Source organism: Amblyraja radiata, chromosome 8 (assembly GCF_010909765.2).
Source record: "Amblyraja radiata isolate CabotCenter1 chromosome 8, sAmbRad1.1.pri, whole genome shotgun sequence".
In the NCBI taxonomy this organism is placed as follows: Eukaryota; Metazoa; Chordata; class Chondrichthyes; order Rajiformes; family Rajidae; genus Amblyraja; species Amblyraja radiata.
The window spans coordinates 39,559,814-39,581,856 of record NC_045963.1 but is presented as its reverse complement, the minus strand read 5'-3'; the positions used below and the strand labels follow the sequence as shown (position 1 = coordinate 39,581,856).

The 22,043-nt window shown below is 41.2% G+C and overlaps 1 protein-coding gene across 1 annotated transcript in view; it reads left to right on the top strand.

The window, feature by feature from the left end:
- The window catches only part of kcnh1 (potassium voltage-gated channel subfamily H member 1), a 217,656-nt gene extending 196,637 nt beyond the window's left edge, over positions 1-21,019 (top strand). The window contains exon 11 of the mRNA XM_033025617.1: positions 17,245-21,019. Within this exon, the coding sequence (XP_032881508.1) occupies positions 17,245-18,087 (843 nt within the window). The 3' untranslated portion in view covers positions 18,088-21,019. The remainder of the gene's footprint in view (positions 1-17,244) is intronic.
- Positions 21,020-22,043: the final 1,024 nt, after the last annotated feature.

Below are 22,043 nucleotides of genomic sequence, written 5' to 3'. Positions count from 1 at the left end.
TCAAAACTGTGATAGATTTCTAGATATTAAGTAAATAAAAGGATATAAAGATAATGCAAGAAAATTGAGTCAATATAGACAGGCTGTGCATTGTATTGTATCTATCAATTCTCTCCTCAGCCCAGCAAAGCTGGGCCTTACCCTCAACAACTTCTCTGACTCCTCCATCCAAGGCACAGCTACAGCACACACATGGGCCCCAGCTATGCCTGCCTCTTTGTAGGGTACGTCGAACAATCACTGTTCCAGGCGTACACTGGCCGTATCCCCGAACTCTACCTCCGCTACATTTACAGAGAAAGGTTGAACAAGTTAGGTCTTTATTCTCTGGAGCGCAAAAGGTTAAGGGGGATGACTTGATAGAGGTCTTTAAAATGATGAGAGGGATAGACAGAGTTGATGTGGATAAGCTTTTACCACTGAGAGTAGGGAAGATTCAAACAAGAGGACATGAGAATTAAGGGACAGAAGTTTAGGGGTAACATGAGGGAGAACTTCTTTACTCAGAGAGTGGTAGCTGTGTGGAATGAGCTTCCAGTGGAGGTGGTGGAGGCAGGTTCGATTTTACCATTTAAAAATAAATTGGATAGTTATATGGACGGGAAAGGAATGGAGGGTTATGGTCTGCGTGCAGGTAGATGGGACTAGGGGAGCATAAGTGTTCGGCACGGACTAGAAGGGCCGAGATGGCCTGTTTCCGTGCTGTAATTGTTATATGGTTACATTGATGACTGCATCGGTGCTATCTCCTAAACCCATGCAGAACTCACTGACTTCATCCACTTCACCACTAATTTCCATCCGGCACTCAAATTCACGACCATTTCCGCCATCTCCCTACCCCTTCGAGATCTCACCATCTCCATCGCAAGCAACAGACTACTGACCGACATCTATTACAAACCCACTGACTCCCATAGCTATCTTGACTGCACTTCTTCCCACCCTGCTTCCCGTAAAGACTTTCCCCTACTCCCAATTCCTCCGTCTATGCCGCATCTGCGCCCAGGATGAGGTGTTCAATACTAGGGCATCGGAGATGTCCTCGTTCTTTAGGGACTGGGGGTTCCCGTCTTCCATTATACATGAGGCTCTCACAAGGGACTCCTCTATATCCAGCAGCTCCGCTCTTACTCCCCCTCTCCCCATTCGTAACAAGGACATGGCCTCCATGGCCAGAGTGAGGCCCAGCGCAAATTGGAAAGAACAGCACCTCATATTTTGCTTGGATAGTTTACAACCCAGCGGTATGAACACTGACTTCTCTAATTTTAGATAGCCCTTGTTTTCTCCCTCCTTCCCCTCCCCCTTCCCAGTTCTCCCACAAATCCTACTGTCTTGGCCTACTTCCTTTCTTTTTCCCTCCCCATCCCCCCCCCCGACATCAGTCTGAAGAAGGGTCACAACCCGAAATATCACCAATTCCTTCTCTCCATAGATGCTGCCTCACCTGCTGAGTTTCTCCAACATTTTTTGTCTACCTACAGTTTTTCCAGCATCTGCAGTTCTTTCTTCAACATTGTACTTCCAAAGTCTGCTTATAAAGTCGGATCATAACATGAAGTCATCCTGAAACATACTATACAGGTATTGCGATTTACACATTCGCCTGGTCATTCTCTTTAATTACAACTTCATGTTGGTATAGCTTTCTAATATTGACATGAAGAGAGCAAGGAATTCTAAGCAAAGTTACCTATGGCACAATTCAAGCATTTGCAATCCTTTAGTTTGGTTTTAATTATATCAAGCTGGAAACCGTCCCCAACAACAATAATAGTGCTTCCAGCATAAATTAATCATCATTGGAGGTTTCTGCTAGTTTAGATTGCTGTGGGTCTTTGCCGATGCTCCAGAAATTAAACCAGAACCGTTGAAGAATGGACATTAAAAGGATGTTTTCAAAACTGAATTAATTTTTGATTTTTGGTAAATCTTGTCAGAAACTATTGAACTACAATCTAACAAGAAAATAGAGTTGTATTTTTTAAACAGGCATTTCCATTCATTATAAATCAGTTTAAATAGAATTGACAATGTAATTTTAAATGGTAATTTTTGATATAGATTGATTAATACAGCAAATATTGAATAACACATTTCTAGCAATCATATATTTTGCCCAATGTGATGTCTGAACATAGGCTTGAATGAAAACTTGGCAAAGATAATAAAGATAAACTTTTCATAATGGAGCCACAATTTTCACAATTTGAACACAATTTGCACCAGAAATGCCAATAATTAGCGAGTACAAATGTTATTCCACTTGATATCTCAATTAATTCACAAGCAGGACTGACTAGTGGAGATTCCTAGTGGGAGATACAATTAATTTCTTTCCTTTGACTCTTGAAACCCAATTATATTTTAATTAACGGAAATTGATAGCAGTTTAAAACTTAAATATTTTAACCATTAATTAACCATTTTCTGTTCATTCAAATGGTATCAGACCAGTCTTATTTGGTACACAAAAATGCTGAAGAAACTCAGCGGGTGCAGCAGCATCTGTGGAGCGAAGCAAATAGGGTGCTGGCTCAGTCCAAAATTAGATTTTTTTTTCATCTTTAATCATCATGTCACTATCTTGGCAAAAAGAAAATCAGCATTTTTTTTTTTTAAAGCAGTAGAGTGGTACAATAAAGTTAGTCCCTGGCGAGATAGGAGTTTGCAGTCCTAATGGCCTCTGGGACTAGGTGGATCAGAGACTGGGTAACCTCTAGCACATCTCCCATCTCTTTGTTCACCAATGATCTTCCACCATTAGTCAGGATTGCGATGTAATTCTCTGCCAATGCCAAGATGAACACAGCCCCAATAATTGTCAATCTCAATATCAACTGCGGCAAAGTTGCCTATTTGATTACCATACATCCCCTCCATGAGGGGTGTGCCATGCACAAAATGCACTGCAGTTAGTCCTCTTAGCTATTTCAACACAACACAATGCCCCAGTAAAACTTGTGACATCTATCTTCAAGTTGTACAATAACAGATGGTGAATCGGAATGCCATCAAATTCCCCATCCAAGTCACTCACTGTCCAGACACTGAAAAACATTGGAATTCCTTCATCGTTACCTATTTAAGGGCCTGTCCCACTTAGGCGATTTTTTCACCGAATGCTGGCGACTGTCACAGTCGTAACAGGTCACCGAAAAAGCGGCGATTAGACCCCCCCTACGACAATGTCTACGACAACCTACCACCTAGTCAATGTCAAGCTACGGCAAGCTACCGACAACCGGCGACCCATTAGGACGTCCATCTACAACCACACCTACGACAACCTACAACCACACAAGCGACAACCTACGACAACCGAAGTCAACCTACGTCCACCCACGACAAGCTACGACAAGCAATGACCCTGTCGGCAACAACTGTAGACAATTCAGTCGCCGTTACCTGTCGCAGTTTGACGTGGGTAGTCGCCAATGGAATTCACCGAAGTCAGCACCCGGCAACAACCAACGTCACCTGGCGACAACCTACGACAGGAGACGACAAGTTACGTCAAGCTACGCCAAGCCCGCAGTCACCGAAAAGTTTTGAACATTTCAAAATCCAGCGACGACCAGAAAACCGTTACGACTCTTTAGGTGACGAGGAGATTACTCACGACCATACAGGCATCACCCAGCGACCATATGGTGGCAGCCTAGTCGCCTGTAGTCGCCAAAAAAATTGCCTAAGTGGGACAGGGGCTTTAATTCCTGACATTTCCTGCTCATGAATAAATAATGTGGGAATTGTCTTGCCCTGTCCAAGGTCAGACAAGTCCCACACTGACTTGTCTGTCCTCCACCTTCTCCAGTGCCAGAGAAAAGCCCTCATTGTACCCCCACTCCTCCCTCGGCCCCCATTTGTCACCCCCATCATTCAATTCCATTCTTCCTTTCCTATCCGATTCCAGAATCTGCAGCATTTATTCTCCACTGATCTCCTCACAGCCTCTGCTGTCATCTCCACCCTTCCCTCCACTGGGAAGACCAACTCTCAACAAATCCTCACCTGTATCCATCTATTGCTTGCGAGCTCTTGCCCCACCTCATTATATTGGCCGCTTCCCCTTAATTCTTCCAATCAATTATCCATTTCCCTCCACAAATACCACCTGATCTGCTGTGTTCTTCTGTTGTTCTCCTTTTATTGTATTAAATACAAATATTGCTTATGAGCCACCACTTGTTATTTAAACTTACTCATTGCGTTCCGTAGTTGAATGAGATCCTGCAACTTTTTATCTGTTTTGTAGTAAATGCCTACTATTTTCTGTGTGCTTAAGCAAAGCAAGAATTTCATTGTCCTATACAGGGACACATGACAATAAACTCACTTGAACTTGAACTTGAACTAGTTCACTAGACCCAAAGCCTTTGGAAGTACAAGATGAAAAAATTGAGTAGTTGCTGTTCATTACACTTAGAATAAAAAGGCATATAAAAATAACAAGAATGGTGAATGACACTTGGTAGGAGAATTCCAAAGTTCCACAAACATCAGAGAAGAAATGTTCCCTTATTTCTGTTTGAAACTATGACCATCTGTCTAGATAACTCCAGCTCGGGGTAACATTTTTTCAGCATCCACTTATTAATTGCTCATTGAATCTTACATGTCCCAATAAAATCATACCACTTTTTTATACTCCATTGAGTCCTAACCCTAATGCACTCAACCTGATAGTTTTTCTTTATACACCAGCCCCATCATCTCAGGAAGCCACCTTGGTGAACCGTCTCCGCACTGCCTCTAATGCAAGTACATCTTTCTTTATGGAGATTAAAACTGCACACAATACTCCAGGTGCAATGTCACCAGCACCCTGTGTAACAATAGGATTGTTTATTTAAGTACTGTTGTACGGGGGACTGGTTTAGAGGTGACACCGGGGCGTGGCCCAGTTCGGATGGTGACTGCACAAAGACAATAAAGTTCAAGTAAGCAAGAAAAAAAAAAAAAAAAAAAAAAAAAGTTCAAGTAAGCAAGACTGCTTTAATCGTCCATTATGTATAGTCCAGATAGAGACAGAACATAATGAAACATGGTGGCAGCGGTGGACGTTGAAAATTGTCAGAATTAACTAAAAAAAAAAAAGTGAAAGTTTAGCTAGCTAGCAGCAGGCTAACGTTAGCCTTACAGAAGCCGGCAAAGAAGAAAAATGCAGTTGAACAATTGAAGCCAGTAGTTTGTTTTCAGTGGGCCCATAGCCAACAGCACACCAAAGACACAACAAAGCACAAAAGATAAGCAGTTAGCCTTCAGCATCGGCAAATAAAAAACAACAGCTAGCTGACAGCGATGGAAGGGCTAAAACCCCCTGGAACTTTGGTTTTGGGCTCCAACAACTTGGCGAAGTCATGGAAAAGTTGGAAGGAGGAGTTCACACTGTACATAGACCTTACCATGCCAGACGCCGAAGAGACCACAAAAGTCAAGCTATTCAATTATCTCATCGGAGAAAAAGGCAGAGAACTTTGGGCAACTTTGTCGAGTGCTAGCCCTTCAGCGAGGACCACAGTGAGTTCAATGATCATACAGTTTGATGAGTACTGCAACCCAAAGGTAAACGAGACCGTGGAAAGGTACCGATTCTTCATGAGGAACCAAGGATTGGATGAAAACGTGGACAGTTATATAACAGACTTGAAAATACTTGCGAGTAGTTGCAATTTTGGGGACATTAGAGATTCATTGATTAGAGATCGACTTGTGTGTGGTACAAATAGCTCAGCACTGAGGGAGAGATTACTCAGGGAAGAGAAGCTGACTCTGGAGACATGCCTGCACATTTGTAGAGCTACAGAGCTGTCAAGGGAGAATAGCAGAACACTGCAAGGACAGACAGTGGAGGAGGTACATGCACTGAAACAGGCAGAAGAGAGACAAAAAGACAATGAGATACTGTGCAAGTTTTGTGGTAGAACACACGAGAGGAATAAGAAAAAATGCCCAGCTTTTGGAAAAAAGTGTAAGAAGTGTGGAAAGGAAAATCATTTTGCAGCTCAGTGCAGATCGAGACAAGAGAGCAGTAGGAAAACTAAGAAAGTGCATGCAGTTACAGAGCAGACTAGTGACAGTGACTCTTACGAGGATGTCAACTGTATAACTGAAGCAAATAGAGAGGATGAAACTGTAAACCAGGTTAAAAACAGCCACAGTCAGGGCCAGCAGCTCTTTGCAGGAATGAAGATAGGGGAAAAGTTAGTTGACTTCCAGATAGACGGTGGGGCCACCTGTAATATCATCCCCATCGATCTACTAAACCCAGACACACAGTTAGAGCACACTGAGAAGGTGCTAGTGATGTATAACAAGACCAAGTTGACTCCTCTGGGTACATGTAAGGTTAAGGTCAGAAACCCCAGAAACAACAAGCTGTACCGACTGGAGTTTCAAGTGGTTGACCAGAGTAGCAGAATCCCTTTACTGGGCAGAAAAGCCAGCGAGGCAATGAAGTTGATAAAAGTACAGTACGAGAATATTCTGGCTATAGACAGCATAGTGAAGAAAGAGCCGAGCCCAGTGACAAAGGGAGAAAGTGGCAAGCACGTGACCATGGACAAAATAAATGAGGAGTTTGAGGATGTGTTCACCGGAGATGGCTGCATGGAGGGTGAATATAGAATAGAGATAGATGACAGGGTACCGCCAGTGAAACTGCCAAAGCGCAGAGTGCCTGTAGCTATGATGACACCTCTACAAGAGGAGCTCAAAGATCTAGAGAGAAGAGGGATAATCACACCAGTGGAACGCAGCACTGACTGGATCAGTAGCATGGTCGCAGTGAGAAAACCTAATGGGAAGCTGAGGATCTGTATAGACCCAAAACCTCTGAATCGGGCACTAAAAAGAAGTCACTATCCACTCCCAACTATAGATGACATCCTGCCGGAGATGTCAAAGGCAAAAGTATTCACAGTCTGCGACGTGAAGCAAGGCTTCTGGCACGTCAAACTAGAGGAAGAGTCGAGCTTCCTTACCACATTCGCCACTCCATTTGGCCGCTTCCGTTGGCTAAGGATGCCGATGGGAATAAGCCCAGCACCTGAAGTGTTCCAAAGAAAGCTCATGCAGGCCCTGGAGGGCCTCCCAGGAGTCTGCGTCATAGCAGATGATGTGTTAATCACGGGGGAAGGAGCAACACAAGAGGAGGCAGGAAAGGACCACGACGAGAAAGTCAGACGCTTTCTAACCAGGTGCAGAGAGCGCAACATCAAGCTGAACGCGGACAAATTCAAGCTCAGACAAAAAGAGGTACCCTACATAGGTCATCTGCTCACTGCCAAGGGACTGAGGGTTGACCCGGAGAAAGTACGAGCAATCAGAGAGATGCCAAGGCCAACGGACGTGAAAGGGGTACAGAGATTAGTTGGGATGGTCAACTATCTTTCTAAGTTCTATGACCACCTTTCAGATGACTCTGAGATTCTGAGACAACTCACGCGCAAGGAGAACATGTGGGAATGGACGGACATCCAAGAAGGGGCGTTTCAAAGACTGAAATTCAAAATCGCTAAAGCACCAGTTCTACAGTACTACAACAAGGAAAATGAGTTGACACTTCAGTGTGATGCATCGGACACGGGACTGGGGGCCGCCCTGACACAGAAAGGTAAACCGGTAGCATTTGGTAGTAGGGCACTCACACCAACTGAAAGGGGCTATGCCCAAATAGAGAAAGAATGCTTAGCCATAGTGTTTGGGATGGAAAAGTTCCATCAGTATACTTATGGTAGAGAGGTCACAGTACAAAGTGACCACAAGCCTCTAGAAAATATACACAGAAAGCCATTACTTAGTGCACCTAAGAGACTGCAGAGAATGCTACTCAGGCTGCAGCAGTATGATATCAGTGTGACCTATGTTCCAGGCAGGGACATGCTACTTGCAGACACGCTGAGTAGAGCATACTTACCAGAGAGCACTAAGGGAGAGAGTGAGACAGATATAGAGACTGTGAACATGGTCAGCTACCTACCCATTTCAGCAGAGAGGCTGAGTGCCATCAGGGCTGCAACACAAGATGACACAAAGTTACAGAGTGTTGCAAACAGAATACTGGCAGGGTGGCCCAAGAGAAAAAAGGACTTACCAAGTGACATCAGGCACTACCACACTTTCCAAGATGAACTGAGTTTCCAGGACGGCATAGTGTTCCGAGGAGACAGAGCCATGATACCTGACGCACTCAGGGTGGACATCACTCACAGGATCCACTCCTCTCACCTGGGAGTAGAAGGATGTCTGAGGCGAGCGAGGGAGTGTGTATACTGGCTTGGAATGAACGAGGAGATCAAGACCTTCATCGCCAAATGTGACATATGTAGGTCAGTGGACCCAAAGCAACAAAGAGAGACACTACATCCACATGACATGGCCAGCAGACCCTGGGCCAAGGTAGGAACGGACCTTTTCTCCTTTCACAATAAAGACTATCTGATAACAGTAGATTATTATTCAAACTTTTGGGAGGTCGATTATCTACCTGACACTAAGAGCAACACAGTGATCAAAAAACTCAAGGCCCACTTTGCCCGACAGGGGATTCCTGACATTGTTATCTCGGATAACGGACCCCAGTATGCATCACAAGAGTTTCAGCACTTCAGCCAGAAGTGGGGCTTTGAACACAGGACATCGTCGCCGGGATACCCGCAGAGTAATGGGAAGGCGGAGTCAGCGGTAAAGACAGCCAAGCGCCTGATGCTGAAGGCTGCAGCAGCGAGACAGGATCCGTACTTGGCAATGCTGGATCATCGCAACACACCGAGCCAGGGCCTCAACACAAGCCCGGCACAGAGACTCCTAAGCAGGAGGACCAGGACCCTGCTTCCCACAAAGGACACTCTGCTGAAGCCAGAGGTGACACACGACGAACAGGGACTGAAATACAACAGACAGAGACAGGAAAAGTACTACAACCGCACAGCAAAAGACATGGACACTCTGAAAAGAGAGGACTGTGAGAGTACAGCCCTGTGACACACACAAGGGTTGGAGACCAGCGAGAGTGGTCCAACAGGTGAGCCATAGATCGTATGAGGTGGAGTTAGAGTCAGGAGGTGTTCTGAGACGAAATCGTCGCCACCTCAGACACAATCTCACCACGCTCACACCAACACAAAACACACCCACACCAACAGTGACTGAGGCGGCCATACCACCAGATGGCCCAGCAGAGAACCAAGACACGGTCACCAGGTCAGGTCGACAAGTTACAGTGACTGAGGCGGCCATACCGCCAGATGGCCCAACAGAGAACCAAGACACGGTCACCAGGTCAGGTCGACAAGTTGTCACCACGGTCACCAGGTCAGGTCGACAAGTTGTCAGACCCCGTTACCTGACAGACTATACTCAGTGATTAGAGTATGGACTATGAAAAAAAAAAGAAATGAAAATGTGTTGTTTATGCACTTGTTGGAACGGATGTTTTGAACTGTTGATTTATTATTACTTATGTTGTTAGATCTGTTGTAAATGAGCAGAGCATATGGTACAAGTGTTGTACATAATACCTAAGGGAAAGAGACTAACTTGAAAAAAGAAAAAGAAAGATGTAACAATAGGATTGTTTATTTAAGTACTGTTGTACGGGGGACTGGTTTAGAGGTGACACCGGGGCGTGGCCCAGTTCGGATGGTGACTGCACAAAGACAATAAAGTTCAAGTAAGCAAGAAAAAAAAAAAAGTTCAAGTAAGCAAGACTGCTTTAATCGTCCATTATGTATAGTCCAGATAGAGACAGAACATAATGAAACACCCTGCTAATTTGTATCAATATTTCCCTATTAATACCCCAGAACCAGTATAATGAAGACTGACATTTTATTAGCCTTTCTAATTGATTCCTGTACCACTTCACGTGTTTCACAATCTAGAACCCCGGATACCTTTTTAACCCAACATTTTGATTACTCAATCTGTTTAACTAATAATTTGCTTTTTAATTGTGCATCTCATCCCCATTGTAATAATCCATCTGGCAACTTGTTGCCCCCCTGCTATCCCTTTGCAGGCACTTTCTGGCCTCCTCACAACGTTTAATCTGCACTTTCTCTGTAGTAAAGCGGCTGTCCCACTGCGGCGACCTAATCTGCGAGTTTAGACGAGTTTGCCCTCGACTCAAACTCACAGCATGGTCGACACGTGGTCCTCAGAGATCCAATGTGGTCACTGGAACTCCCCTTCATGCTCGAGGGAAGTTCCCGAATACTCAAGGCCTCAGCAATTTTCCGTGAGTAAAATTTGGTCGGCATAGTTCTTTTTAACTTATAGTGCAGTGGAGTGGGTTCACCATTTAGTTACAGGCAGTCGAAAGCAGCCATAGGCAATCTCCTTCACTGACCGGGCATTTTGATTGGCTCATTGGAGTTTTCAAGGAATCGGTAGGTAAAATGCCCGTTAAACTTTATTATACTTCTTAAAAGTGTCTCCACTCCGTCTCCCCCCCCTTCTCTCCTCCCCCCCCCCCCCCCCCCCCCCCCCCCCCCCGTGCAGCCGTCTTTTACCTTCCTCTTCATCGCGGGTCTGAATTTCAGACAGCGCTCTCCGCTTTCACTGGCCCCCGCCTTTGCGATGTGTGTGTGTGTGTGTGTGTAGTCGTCGATCCAGCTCGAGGTTTTCCAGACGAGGGCCCTCAAGCTTGAAGGTCGAAGACACTCTTCTTAACTCGCGGATTAGGTCGCCGCAGTGGGACAGCCCCTTTATAGCTGATCTGCCTGGATAGCACACAAAACAAAGTTCTTAAGTCTTTCTCAGTACATGTGAAACTAAGAAAGCAGTGTCATAATACCAATCTTACTAACTCACCTACGTTTGTCTCTTTGGCAAATTTTATAACATCCAAGTCATCGTTAGTTGAAGCCCCAGCAATGATTGCCATTCTGAAATAAAACAAAATTTATCCCAGTTAAGTTTTATATTAGTTACCTATTCCCATGTGAATATATTACCCCTAACCCCATGCCTAATGCGGTGGGATTTTACGACTCTTCATATCAAATACTTTTTGGCTAACCCTTACATCAGTGGTTCTTAACCTGGGGGTCGTGACCCCTTATGGGGGTCATTTGGGGCTTTGCCGGGGTCATGAAGGGGACACAAATAACATATCAATTTGTTGAGCCCATCTTTAGGATCCTAACAAAGTTACATACCACATACAAATTTTGTTCACGAATGCGCGTACTGGTACCAAAAAGGTTAAGAACCACTGCCTTACATGGTATCTCATCAAAAGACTGCAAATGCTAAAAATCTGATCGAAAGTATACAGTAATTGTGTCTACAATGTAATGACAGATGATAGGTTAACATTTTATTTATGATAACTGAAAAATCAGAGGTAGGCTATGAATAAACTAGAAATATAATAGTAAAAGTTAGAAAATTAATTGATGCGTTAAATGACAATTCATCTTTTTAATGGCGTAGCAGTAACCTTTTGAAAGATATAAATGACCATCTTAATAGGGAGTGAAAAGACATTTAAGGGGTGAAATAATGAAGAGTTCGGAAATAAAATATCACGGGCCAAATGGTGCTGCATGAAATCATTGAAGGGTTCCGAAATGCCACCTATCCATGTTCTCAAGTGATAATCACGTTCCTTGCTCACCCTTATTTGGGCTAGCTCTGAAACAAAGACATTTAGTTTAGTTTAGTTTAGAGATACAGCGTGGAAACAGGCCCTTCGGCCCACCGAGTCTGCGCCGACCAGCAATCCCCGCACGCTAACACTATCCTACACACACAGGGACAAGTTACACCAAACCAATTAACCTACAAACCTGTAGATCTTTGGAATGTGGGAGGAAACCGAAGATCTCGAGAAATCCACGCAGTCACTCGGAGAATGTACAAACTCCGTACAGACACCACCCGTAGTCAGGATCGAACCCGGATCTCCGGCGCTGCGAGCGCAGTAAGGCAGCAACTCTACCGCTGTGCACCGAGCAACCCTGATCAATACAAAAATTATCTTTTCTGGTTGGTTTAGAATAAACAATAATTTAAAGTATATCAAATTTGAAGTAAATAATTAGAAACCTTTATAAAAATGGAAAAAAACCCAGAATAAAGCAAATGAAAAGTTATTCAAATCATTCAAATATTAAAGCACAACAAAATAAATAAAACTCATGCCTTCTGCTTTGCCCTCTAAATTGCAGGGCAATGGATAGAAAGTGTGGACAAGGCTAGATTGGTCTTCCAAGGATAGATGGGCTAACTGGCGATTTCCTCTGTTGTAATTTTCCTATGGCCCTGGAACCAATCTCTTTTTTTTACTAGACTGGTTGACCTCCAATCCAAAATGGAGTTTGAGCCCCTGCCTCGCAATTGCTTCCTTCCTCACACCCATACAAATGATAACGTCACATCCTGCTACGATCCTTCCCATTCTACAGATGCACTGTGTCCCTCCAGTAGATTTGCTGGTCAGATTTGTTGCTCAATGCAAAAACCTTTTCTGGTTGGTTAGAAGAAACAATAATGTTATTCTTTCATTAAAATATAATGGTCCACGCATAATGGCAGATTATTATATTGTTGAAGGAATCTATCCTCTAGCCACTATGATTGAAGACAGGGGTAAGGAGATAGTTTTGTTACGCATCCACGAGCTCTCCACGAGACATTCAATGCCGTCGAAAGATAAATCTTCAAAACACAGTCTCTTAATTAATAGTTTCTTTATAGTCATAGTAAAAACAGTAAGATATTCATCCAAACTTCTTCTTGTTTAAGTACATTTTGATCTTACTCGTAGTCAAACTCGTGCATGGTTGAAAGCTGTGCCTTCCACAGGCTTCTTCAAAACTAAAACTAAAAATTAGTAGCGCGTCTGCGTGAGAATCCCAGCCTCAAACACGCCTCTGACTACGTGATAAATCCCACCCGCATAATTACAGGCAGATAAAATTTAAAGGTAACTGGTTATAGTTATAACATACTGAGTTAAGCTAAATGGCTGCTACAACTTGGTTAGCAGAAAAGAAATGGGAATGGAGGATGAATGTACTAAATAATGTCCAAGTGACTGAGGATGAAGTGGGAATTGAAGATGAGGAACCTTGTTATCATGAGAGGGGATGATAGCAGAGGCAATCATCTTTGTACTCCATTCAAGGCAAGTATACAATCAAGGGTTGATTCAGGCAACATTATATGGAAATACCTGAAAGATAAAGGAGGATTTTTCAGAAGCACTTTTTGGAAAATGGATTCATCAAAGCAGATAAAATCAAGACAAAAGAACTCTGTGTACACAGAAGGCTATCACAGAAAATAGATTGGAAGAAACATAATCCAAATATTTGGTAAGTGGATTTGGATTTTTGTCTGTCTTGCTTGAAAATGTTGAGTATTTTGTCGGAGCAATAAATCACCGGGCTAAAACGCGGCAGGTTGCCATGGTAAATTGGACTTTTAATTTGCAAACAATGCTTGCTTGATTGTGTGTAATTTCAGGACATAAGTGCAATGCTCTTTGTAAAGCCTAAGGTGCCAGGCCGAACTTCATGGTCCTTTCTCTTTCTCTATCACCCCTAACCTCAGTGCCACAAACAATCCAGAGGTTAATGTTCTCGCAGCAACTAAATTGCGTGGATTTAAACAAAGCAGTCTGTACTAGAAAGGTTGAAATAATTCAACTTGGAAATTACGTAGATATCTCGATACACAAACCAGCTGTTACTATAAGGTAGACACAAAATGCTGGAGTAACGCAATGGGACAGGCAGCATCTCTGGAGAGAAGGAATGGGTGACGTTTCGGGTTGCGATCCTTTTTCAAACTGAGTCCTGCTGAGTTACTCCAGCATGTTTTGTCTATCTTCAGTTTAAACCAGCATCTGCAGTTCCTTCCTACACATAGTTGTTACTACTCTCACCATTATTAGGCAGCCGTGGAGTATGAACTACTGGTGGTACCCATGATGACCGTGGAGTATGAACTACTGGTGGTACCCATGATGACAACTATCACTGGCGTATTGCATACAAATTAAATCAGTGGTTTGTTTGTAGTTGCCCATGCCTTGATGGAATTCCAATATTCCATTTGCAAAGAGATAATTATTACAGCAGTGGATGTGACATTTCAGTGATTGTATAACTGAGGGGCAACCTCTGGTTTAAAGGTATAAAGGTGCAGAGAGGAAGTGCTTATCACAGATATGTTTAACCAGTGTTACTGAAACTTTGAGAATTTCCAGTATAAAACTAAAATCTAATTGCATTGTTGGATTAAATGTGTGAACAAATCTGCTGATGGAAACATGCAACCCTGCCACATTTGATGGCAAGATATCATTGTTGTTCTTATACACTATTCCTTGCTTAGTATACAGGTTGTCCAGCTAAAGTCTGTGTCTGAAATCTGCAGCAGCCAGAAAAATATTGAGAGAGCTGGGGTGTGGCATAGATGGGTTTTATACGCAAAAATATGGAGATCCAGAAAACAATATGCATTTGTGTATGACAGACTAGCATCAGGAGGGAAGCAGAGAGGACAAAATGGAAGGAGAAATGGTTGGTCAGTTGATGGAGGGTAGTGGTGTTGGGATGTAAATGTCAATCTTGCTCCTTCTGGCCCTGCAAACTGTTTGATTAAAATGCACTTGCCAGCTTCATTCATCTGTTAACTTTTAAAGAATACTGAGAAACTTGGCCAATCACATTAAAATAATTTCAGGAAGGGAGCCTTTTTTAATCTCAGAATCGCAAACTCCCCTCACCGTGTGGCTTATTCTGGTGCCTCACATCCACTGCTGTCAAAATGAATGAAAATGACAGGGTCAATAACTGAGATTTTCAGATATATTTGATGTTCTCTGTTCCAAGTGATTTTTAGATTGTCAGAACATTGTTCCTGTCACATTGAGCCTTTACCGGCTTTGTTAGGAATAGAATAGTTACTTCTTGCTTCCCAGTGTTCATTATTGGAGTTAAGCTCTTTTACCGCACATGGGTAGAAACTATTTTTTAGTCTACCGGTGCGAGCCTGCAGAGACCTGAGTCGCCTCCCCGAGGGTAGCAGAGTAAAAAGGTGGTTGGCAGGGTGGGATGTGTCCTTCTTGATATTTATGGCCCTGCGCAAGCATCGGGCCTTGTATATGTCATCCAAGGAGGGCAGGTTAGCGTTTGTAATGCGCTGCGCAGTTTTTATAATTCCCTGCAGCGCCCTCCTCTCAGCCACAGTACAGCTGGCAAACCACACCAGGATTCCATAGGTGAGGATACTTTCCACGGCGCATCGATAGAAGGACAGCAGCAGTGGCTGTGAGACGTTTAGCTCTCCGTAGAGACCTCAGGAAATACAGCCGCTGATGAGACTTCTTCAAGAGAGTGATGGTGTTCATTTGCCATTTGAGGTCCTGGGAGATGTTTATTCCCAGGAACCTAAAGTCGTTGACTCTCTCCACCATGTCTCCTTTGATGTATAAGGGAGCAGGTTCCTCTCTCCTCTTCCTCCTGAAGTCAACGACAAGTTCTTTTGTCTTTGATGGGTTTAGTACCAGGTTGTTTTTGGTACACCAGACGGTCAGTTTTTGGACTTCATCCCTGTAGGCAGAAGGGAGATATATTCTTTTGGCAACATAAAATATTGTTTACAGCTCTAAATTCTCTCAGTCATCGTGTAAACTGCAGTATTAAGTTCTGTTGAAATTGACCAAATATTGGAATAGTCCTTTTTATAATTATTTAATTTATAGTGTGCTACCATTTAGTCTTTGATTGGATTTTATTTTGTGGTGAAATGACAAATAAATGTGAAACCAATAGTTTAGGAAAATGCTCATTATTTTGTCTTAATGCTAACATTAGACTGTAAGTTTTTACTAACATTTGACAATGGAAACATATTAATATAATATAAACTAATTGGTTTACAAACATTCTACTCCGGATATAATAGACTAATGTTGAATGTGAGAGTGAGATAATTTAAAATCAATATAATTAATAGTTTTTAATAAGAGTTGTAACATTGCAAGGAATAAAGCTTACTCTGTTAAATCTTCATTATATTCAACTTGATAATTTCGCAATTATTATTCATCACATTGCAAGAATTTTGTTTTCCTAAGATGTGCAGGAGTAAAGTTCTATGTTTTGTACATTGTACAAGTGCCCTGAATTTGCTACCCTATTCACTAGCAATGTATTTATTTCTTCTTGACGTGTATTTCATCTTAACAATAAGCTATTGCAATGCTGAAGGTCAGTAACAGGAACCGAGATTTGTATTTTAAACGTGGTTCAGCTTTACAAGGCACCTATAATTAATAGCATACTGTTGCAAAGGAAGAAATTGCATGGGTTAAACTTTATTAGTCATAGGAAAATCGTGGGAGTAGAATAAATTTAAATAAATATGCTGCCAGTCTAATGCCCTCTGTCAGTTCACGTCATAGGGAATGTTTTAAAGCTGAAACTGCAGTTTGGTCATAAAAATTATGCCTGATGAAAATCCTACCTGATGTACTAAGAAACAAATTAAATGATTTTATGATGCTGAAATAAAACAAAAATTGCAAAGCATACACAAATCGGACAGTATTTGTGGAGAGGCAAAGTTAACATTTCAGGTTAATGATCTTTTCCCATCACATGTACTGCCTGATCTGCTGTGTATTTCCAGCACTCCCTGTGTTTATTTCAAATTTGCCCCATATGCATTTTTGTTGTTGAAAACATTGGAAATCCCTTACCTTGCTAGTTTGAGTGTAAATAAGGGTTTAGCTTACTTACCTTGCTTTCTTTTAAATGGCATATGGGTTGACTGCCATGGCCCATCAGTAAATGTCTGGTGGTAGACAGAAATTATTGGAGTAACTAGGCGGGACAGGCAGCATCTCTGGAGAGAAGGAATGGGTGATGTTGCGGGTCAAGACCCTTCTTCAGACTGATGTCAGGGGAGTGGGCAGGACTGATATAGAATGTAGTCGGAGACAGTAAGACTGATGGGAGAACTGGGAAGGGGGATGGGGAAGGGGGAGGGGGAATCAAATTCCTTGCATTTTAGTTCGAGAACATCAACCTTTTTGGTAAAATTATAAATCATATGCGATCTTTTAAGCATTTTCTTTTGTAAAGCAGGATGCTATTTGTAAACAATTTGCTTTGTAGTGGCAATAATGCAACTATGGTTAAAGTAATGGGCGGTGTACCTGTGTGTACACTACAATGGAACTATTAATTATATTTTGTAATCTTTTCACTGATATAGATTGTCTTCCGAAAAATTAGTGATGTGAAGCGTGAGGAGGAAGAAATGATGAGAAGAAAGAATGAGGCGCCATTAAACCTACCTCCAGATCATCCAGTACGCAGACTTTTCCAAAGGTTTAGACAGCAGAGAGAGGCCCGTATGGCAGCTGAACGATTAAAGGAGGTCGATGATATGGAGAGAGGTCCTGCACAATTACAAAGTCCTGCAATAGAGGAAGCAGCAACAACCAGTGTAGTTACAGTCACAGAAAGCCCTGCAACTCCAACACCTTCACAAGTGGTTAGAGCCACAACAGAGATATCAGATCAAGATAAATTGCAAGCTCCAACATCTGAGCAATTTACAATTACAAGGCAATCTGGAGAATCCAGTAAGCGAAAGGGTTGGTCAAAATTTAAAGATTCTACTTCTAAAGCAGAAGACTGGAATAAAGTGTCCAAGGCAGAATCCATGGAAACGTTGCCAGAAAGAACTAAACCCCTTGAAGAGGTGTCTTTGAAAAAAACAGACTCGTTTGACAGTGGCATCACAAAGAGTGATTTGAGATTAGACAATGCAGGGGAAGCACGGAGTCCTCTGGACCAAAGTCCTGTGCTTACAGAGGCAAAGCACACTTTTTATCCAATTCCTGAACAAACACTTCAAGCCACCATATTCGATGTAAAGAATGAGCTGAAACAAGACTTAAAATCACTTAATAACAAGATAACTAATATTGAGAAACAACTTTCAGAAATACTGAGGATATTAAATTCAAGAACCACACATTCACCACAGGAAATATTTGAAATATCAAGGCCCACAACCCCAGAATCTGATAAAGAAGATCAGCAGTTCTAACTGAACCAATCTTAACATTAATAAAAGCATAAACTGCAATTGGAAAATCCAGGTGAAAATGTAACTAGCTTTGTCCTATTTGACAATGAGCTCTTCGCTGCAATAGTGGGACGTAATCATGTTTTTTTCCCCCTGACTTTCCTTGGAGTCATATACATATCTATGTGTATAAATGCCACAGTTACAGAATGAAGACTAAAAATACTACTGATTTTACTGATATGCTGGTGAATGTATGGTGATCAGTTTAAAAGTACTGAAATAATGAACACGCAATCTAAAAATATCTTTGACAGACTGGCGGTTCACATCTTATCACAAAGGTAAATGCCACATTTTTTTGGAAATTAATTAGGAAAATGCTGAATTCTTTGTTTTCCTGCTTAATGTGACAGCCATCTGCTTCATGAGTGTAATCAAAAGAAAATATAGGGATTCATACAGATCTGCACTATATTCCATTATATTTATTATTTACCAACGTTTACCTTGTTTCTTAGACCTTAGAACATAATGCCCTTTACATTACATCTATTTCATTGACTTTATACAGCAGAAATATGTCTAACTTTTTTGTAATAACTAAGATCACACTTAATCATGCGTGCAGCTTTGCTCCATATTCATTTCAACCTTCACTTTTAAGCAACTTAAATTGAAGAGTTTAAAAAAAAAATTGAGCAACGGTTTCAATGGTTATTTGTTTTGCCACAGGCTTGTTTATTTTTACTGTTCTGCTGTTTCTGCTTGCAGTTTTCTGACAACGCAGATGGAATTTTTCCTTCTGAAGCCACCGGTTTTTACCAGATGGTTCCATAGACGCTGGGTTTCTCCGGTATCTTGTCCCATACAGCTGATCGTCGTGTATTGCTAGTAGATAAATAATACCGTAAACCTCAAATATAGGAACTTGAAAATTGAGCCACGTTTGTACTCATTGTGTGTACATGTAAATCTGTGCAGTAGTTACCAATATTGATCAGAACTGTGAATATTGGATGATTTCTCCTCCTCCAGTAGAGGTGATACAATAACTCGGACCATGCAAACAATATTCATGCTGGATTCCAGTAGATTAACATCTGTAGTCCAAGTCCTGGCAAATCCAATGTAGCCAAATATGAACCATGCTAACCTTTGCATTAAGCAGTTCATTCAAACTTATCTAAATGACTCATTCACAGATGTCATTTGTGAATAAATTGTTATTTTAAATCCATTGTCAAATCAGGTCTTACTGGCAAATGGAAACATTTATTAAATGATACATGTTCAATCAGTTATGAATGTAATTTTACTAGAAACAAAGCTCTAATCATAAAACCACCTTGTATTGTTACATATCCTAAAAGTTGTCATGGATTCTTGCTGCTTTTGCAGCATCCTGAATTATTCTGCTAAATGCACGAGAAAGTTATAAAATTGCATATCTACTTAGACTATGAACTTGAATGCAACCATAAATGTAAAGGTTAATAATTTACAAGGACAGGTTTGGAGAAATCATTCAGTGTACAATTGAATTTCCTAAGAATCTAGTACAAAGAACCAAGTTGTGACCTGAATGTGTACAGAGATGGAAGATATTCTTCCACAGTACGATCAACAGAACATCTAAGATTTAACACCTGAAAGACAAAATTGAAACAAGGCTACATTCATCTGTTGAGTGAGGAGCCGATCCTGAAGTAAAGGAGAACAATAAAGATTTTAATACATCTGTTCTGATTGCTGGAAGTAATAAATCTAGTTTCAGTTTCCTTCCTTGATATTTAAAAATGTTTAACAGATTTTACTGTTACAACTGATGTAAACTATGGCTCTGCTCAACGTTAAAAACTTTCCAAGGCATTCACAATTGACAGTTACAAATGAATGGAATTCAGAAGAGGTATACAGAAGAAACCAAGAATACAGGTAACATTCCTCAAATAAAAAGAACAGTTTAATTCATTGTCACAAGTTACCAATTAAAAGAATTCTTGTCTTTGCACAACAAACTGCAATTATTCCCAAGTATGTTTTCCATAGATACCTTTATCCATCAATATAAAATGAATCAACAAATGCTACCACATAATATAGTCTGGTCTGCAAAGGAGAAACTTAAAATATAGAAAAAATGCATAATTTTTTATTGTTTGTGTGTACTTTTTCAATAGCTCATAAGAACAGGTTACTTCAAATGCCTGAATTCCTACAAGAAAACTTGATTTCCAAAGAACCTTAGACTACTTTTATTTTGTTAGGAGATTAAAAAAAATGATAAAGTTATTAGTTCTGTTTTAATCGTGCTGCTATAAACATTTTTGCTGTCCTGCAGAAATTGTGACACAGTAATTTAGCAATATACTGTATGAATCTGTTTTAGCAGCACAACATGCTCACATATGCTTATTGGAACTTATTTAGCCAATTTAAACTCACACAAACATTGTGTACAAAAGCACAAGGTTGTCAAATAAATACCGATGAGGTAAGAATACAAAATGTTTAACTATAAAAGGCCCAAAATCTGAGAGTCGTGAAAGATGTCAGTTGAGAAGGACAAACCCAGCCTTCAAAGTGACAAGAAATTGATATTACTCAGAAAGAAATGCTGTTTTTAATTTGTTTATTTTTTGCATGATCTGCACATTGCAGTAGGATTAGAGCTTTGTAGGAATGTGCTTCACTTGTTTTATTTCCAAATCAAGGAAGCATCAGATAAATAACAATATTAGAGTCAGTCCAGCTTTACGATTTTATCATTAATATAATTCTGCACATATTCCCACAAGCATGACAAATGTACTGAAGAGTTTAGGAACTATTTTTGTGGTCAGCCAGGAAAGCTGCCAGTAGTGGTATATGTACTGATTTTGCAACAGTGAATAGAATTTATGCACATCATATCAATATTCCTGTAATAAAATGAAACATTAAGCACAAATTGTCTGATTTATAAAGAAATGTAAACTTTATTTATAAAAATAAAGAATATTTTATACATATTCAAGCTTTGTGTTTGTGTATAAAATTATAAACATGGTGATTGTATGTATATTAAAATGGACCACGTTACTTATTTGAAACAAGGAACGGGAGGGTTGTCAACTTATTCATTGCTCGAGACTAAAATCTGGAAAATTCTCTCTTGTCCCTGGGAACCTAAACATTACAGCAATTTTATAGCACTCAAAAAGATTTCACTGATTGTAAATCCTTTTCGTCCATCTTTAGGTCAGGCAAAAGACTAAATACATCAAAGTTTCCTTTAATTTCTTCAGAATTATTTTATTGCAAAATATTCTGGTGAATTAAAAGCATATTATCTTACTCGAAACACAAGAGACTGCAGATGCTGGGATCTTCAGCAAACAACAAACCGTTGGAGAAACTCAATGTGTCAGGCATCATCTGTGGAAGGAATGGACAGATGATGTTTCGGGTTAGGACCCTTTTTCACACTGATGGAGTAAGAGAGAGTACGCTGGAAAAGATAAGTGGGGGTAGGGAAAAGCTTGGCAAGTGATAGGTGGATGCAGGTGAGATTGAGTGATTGGGCATAGTGACAAAGGCCATAGGTGAAATGTAAAGCCAGAGAGAGGATATGGGTGGAATGGCACAGAGGGAAGAAGAAACGGGGAATAAGAGACCTGGATAGAAATGAGCGCATGCAGGAGGGGAAGAAGCAGGCTGATGGGTGATGGCAGAAATGTGTACGCATCAGGGTGGTGGCATTACTTGAAACTGGAGAACTGAATATTCGTACCGTTATGTTAAAAGCTACCCATGCGGAATATGTGCTATTCTTCAGTTTGCAAGTAGCCTCACTCTGGCAATGGAGGGTGCCAAATACAGAAAGGTCGGTATGGGAAGGGGAGTTAAAATGGTTTTCAACTGGGAGCTATATGAGGCCTTGGCGGACAGAGCATAATTGCTCGGCAAAGCGGTTGCCTCCCCTAGGCTTGGTC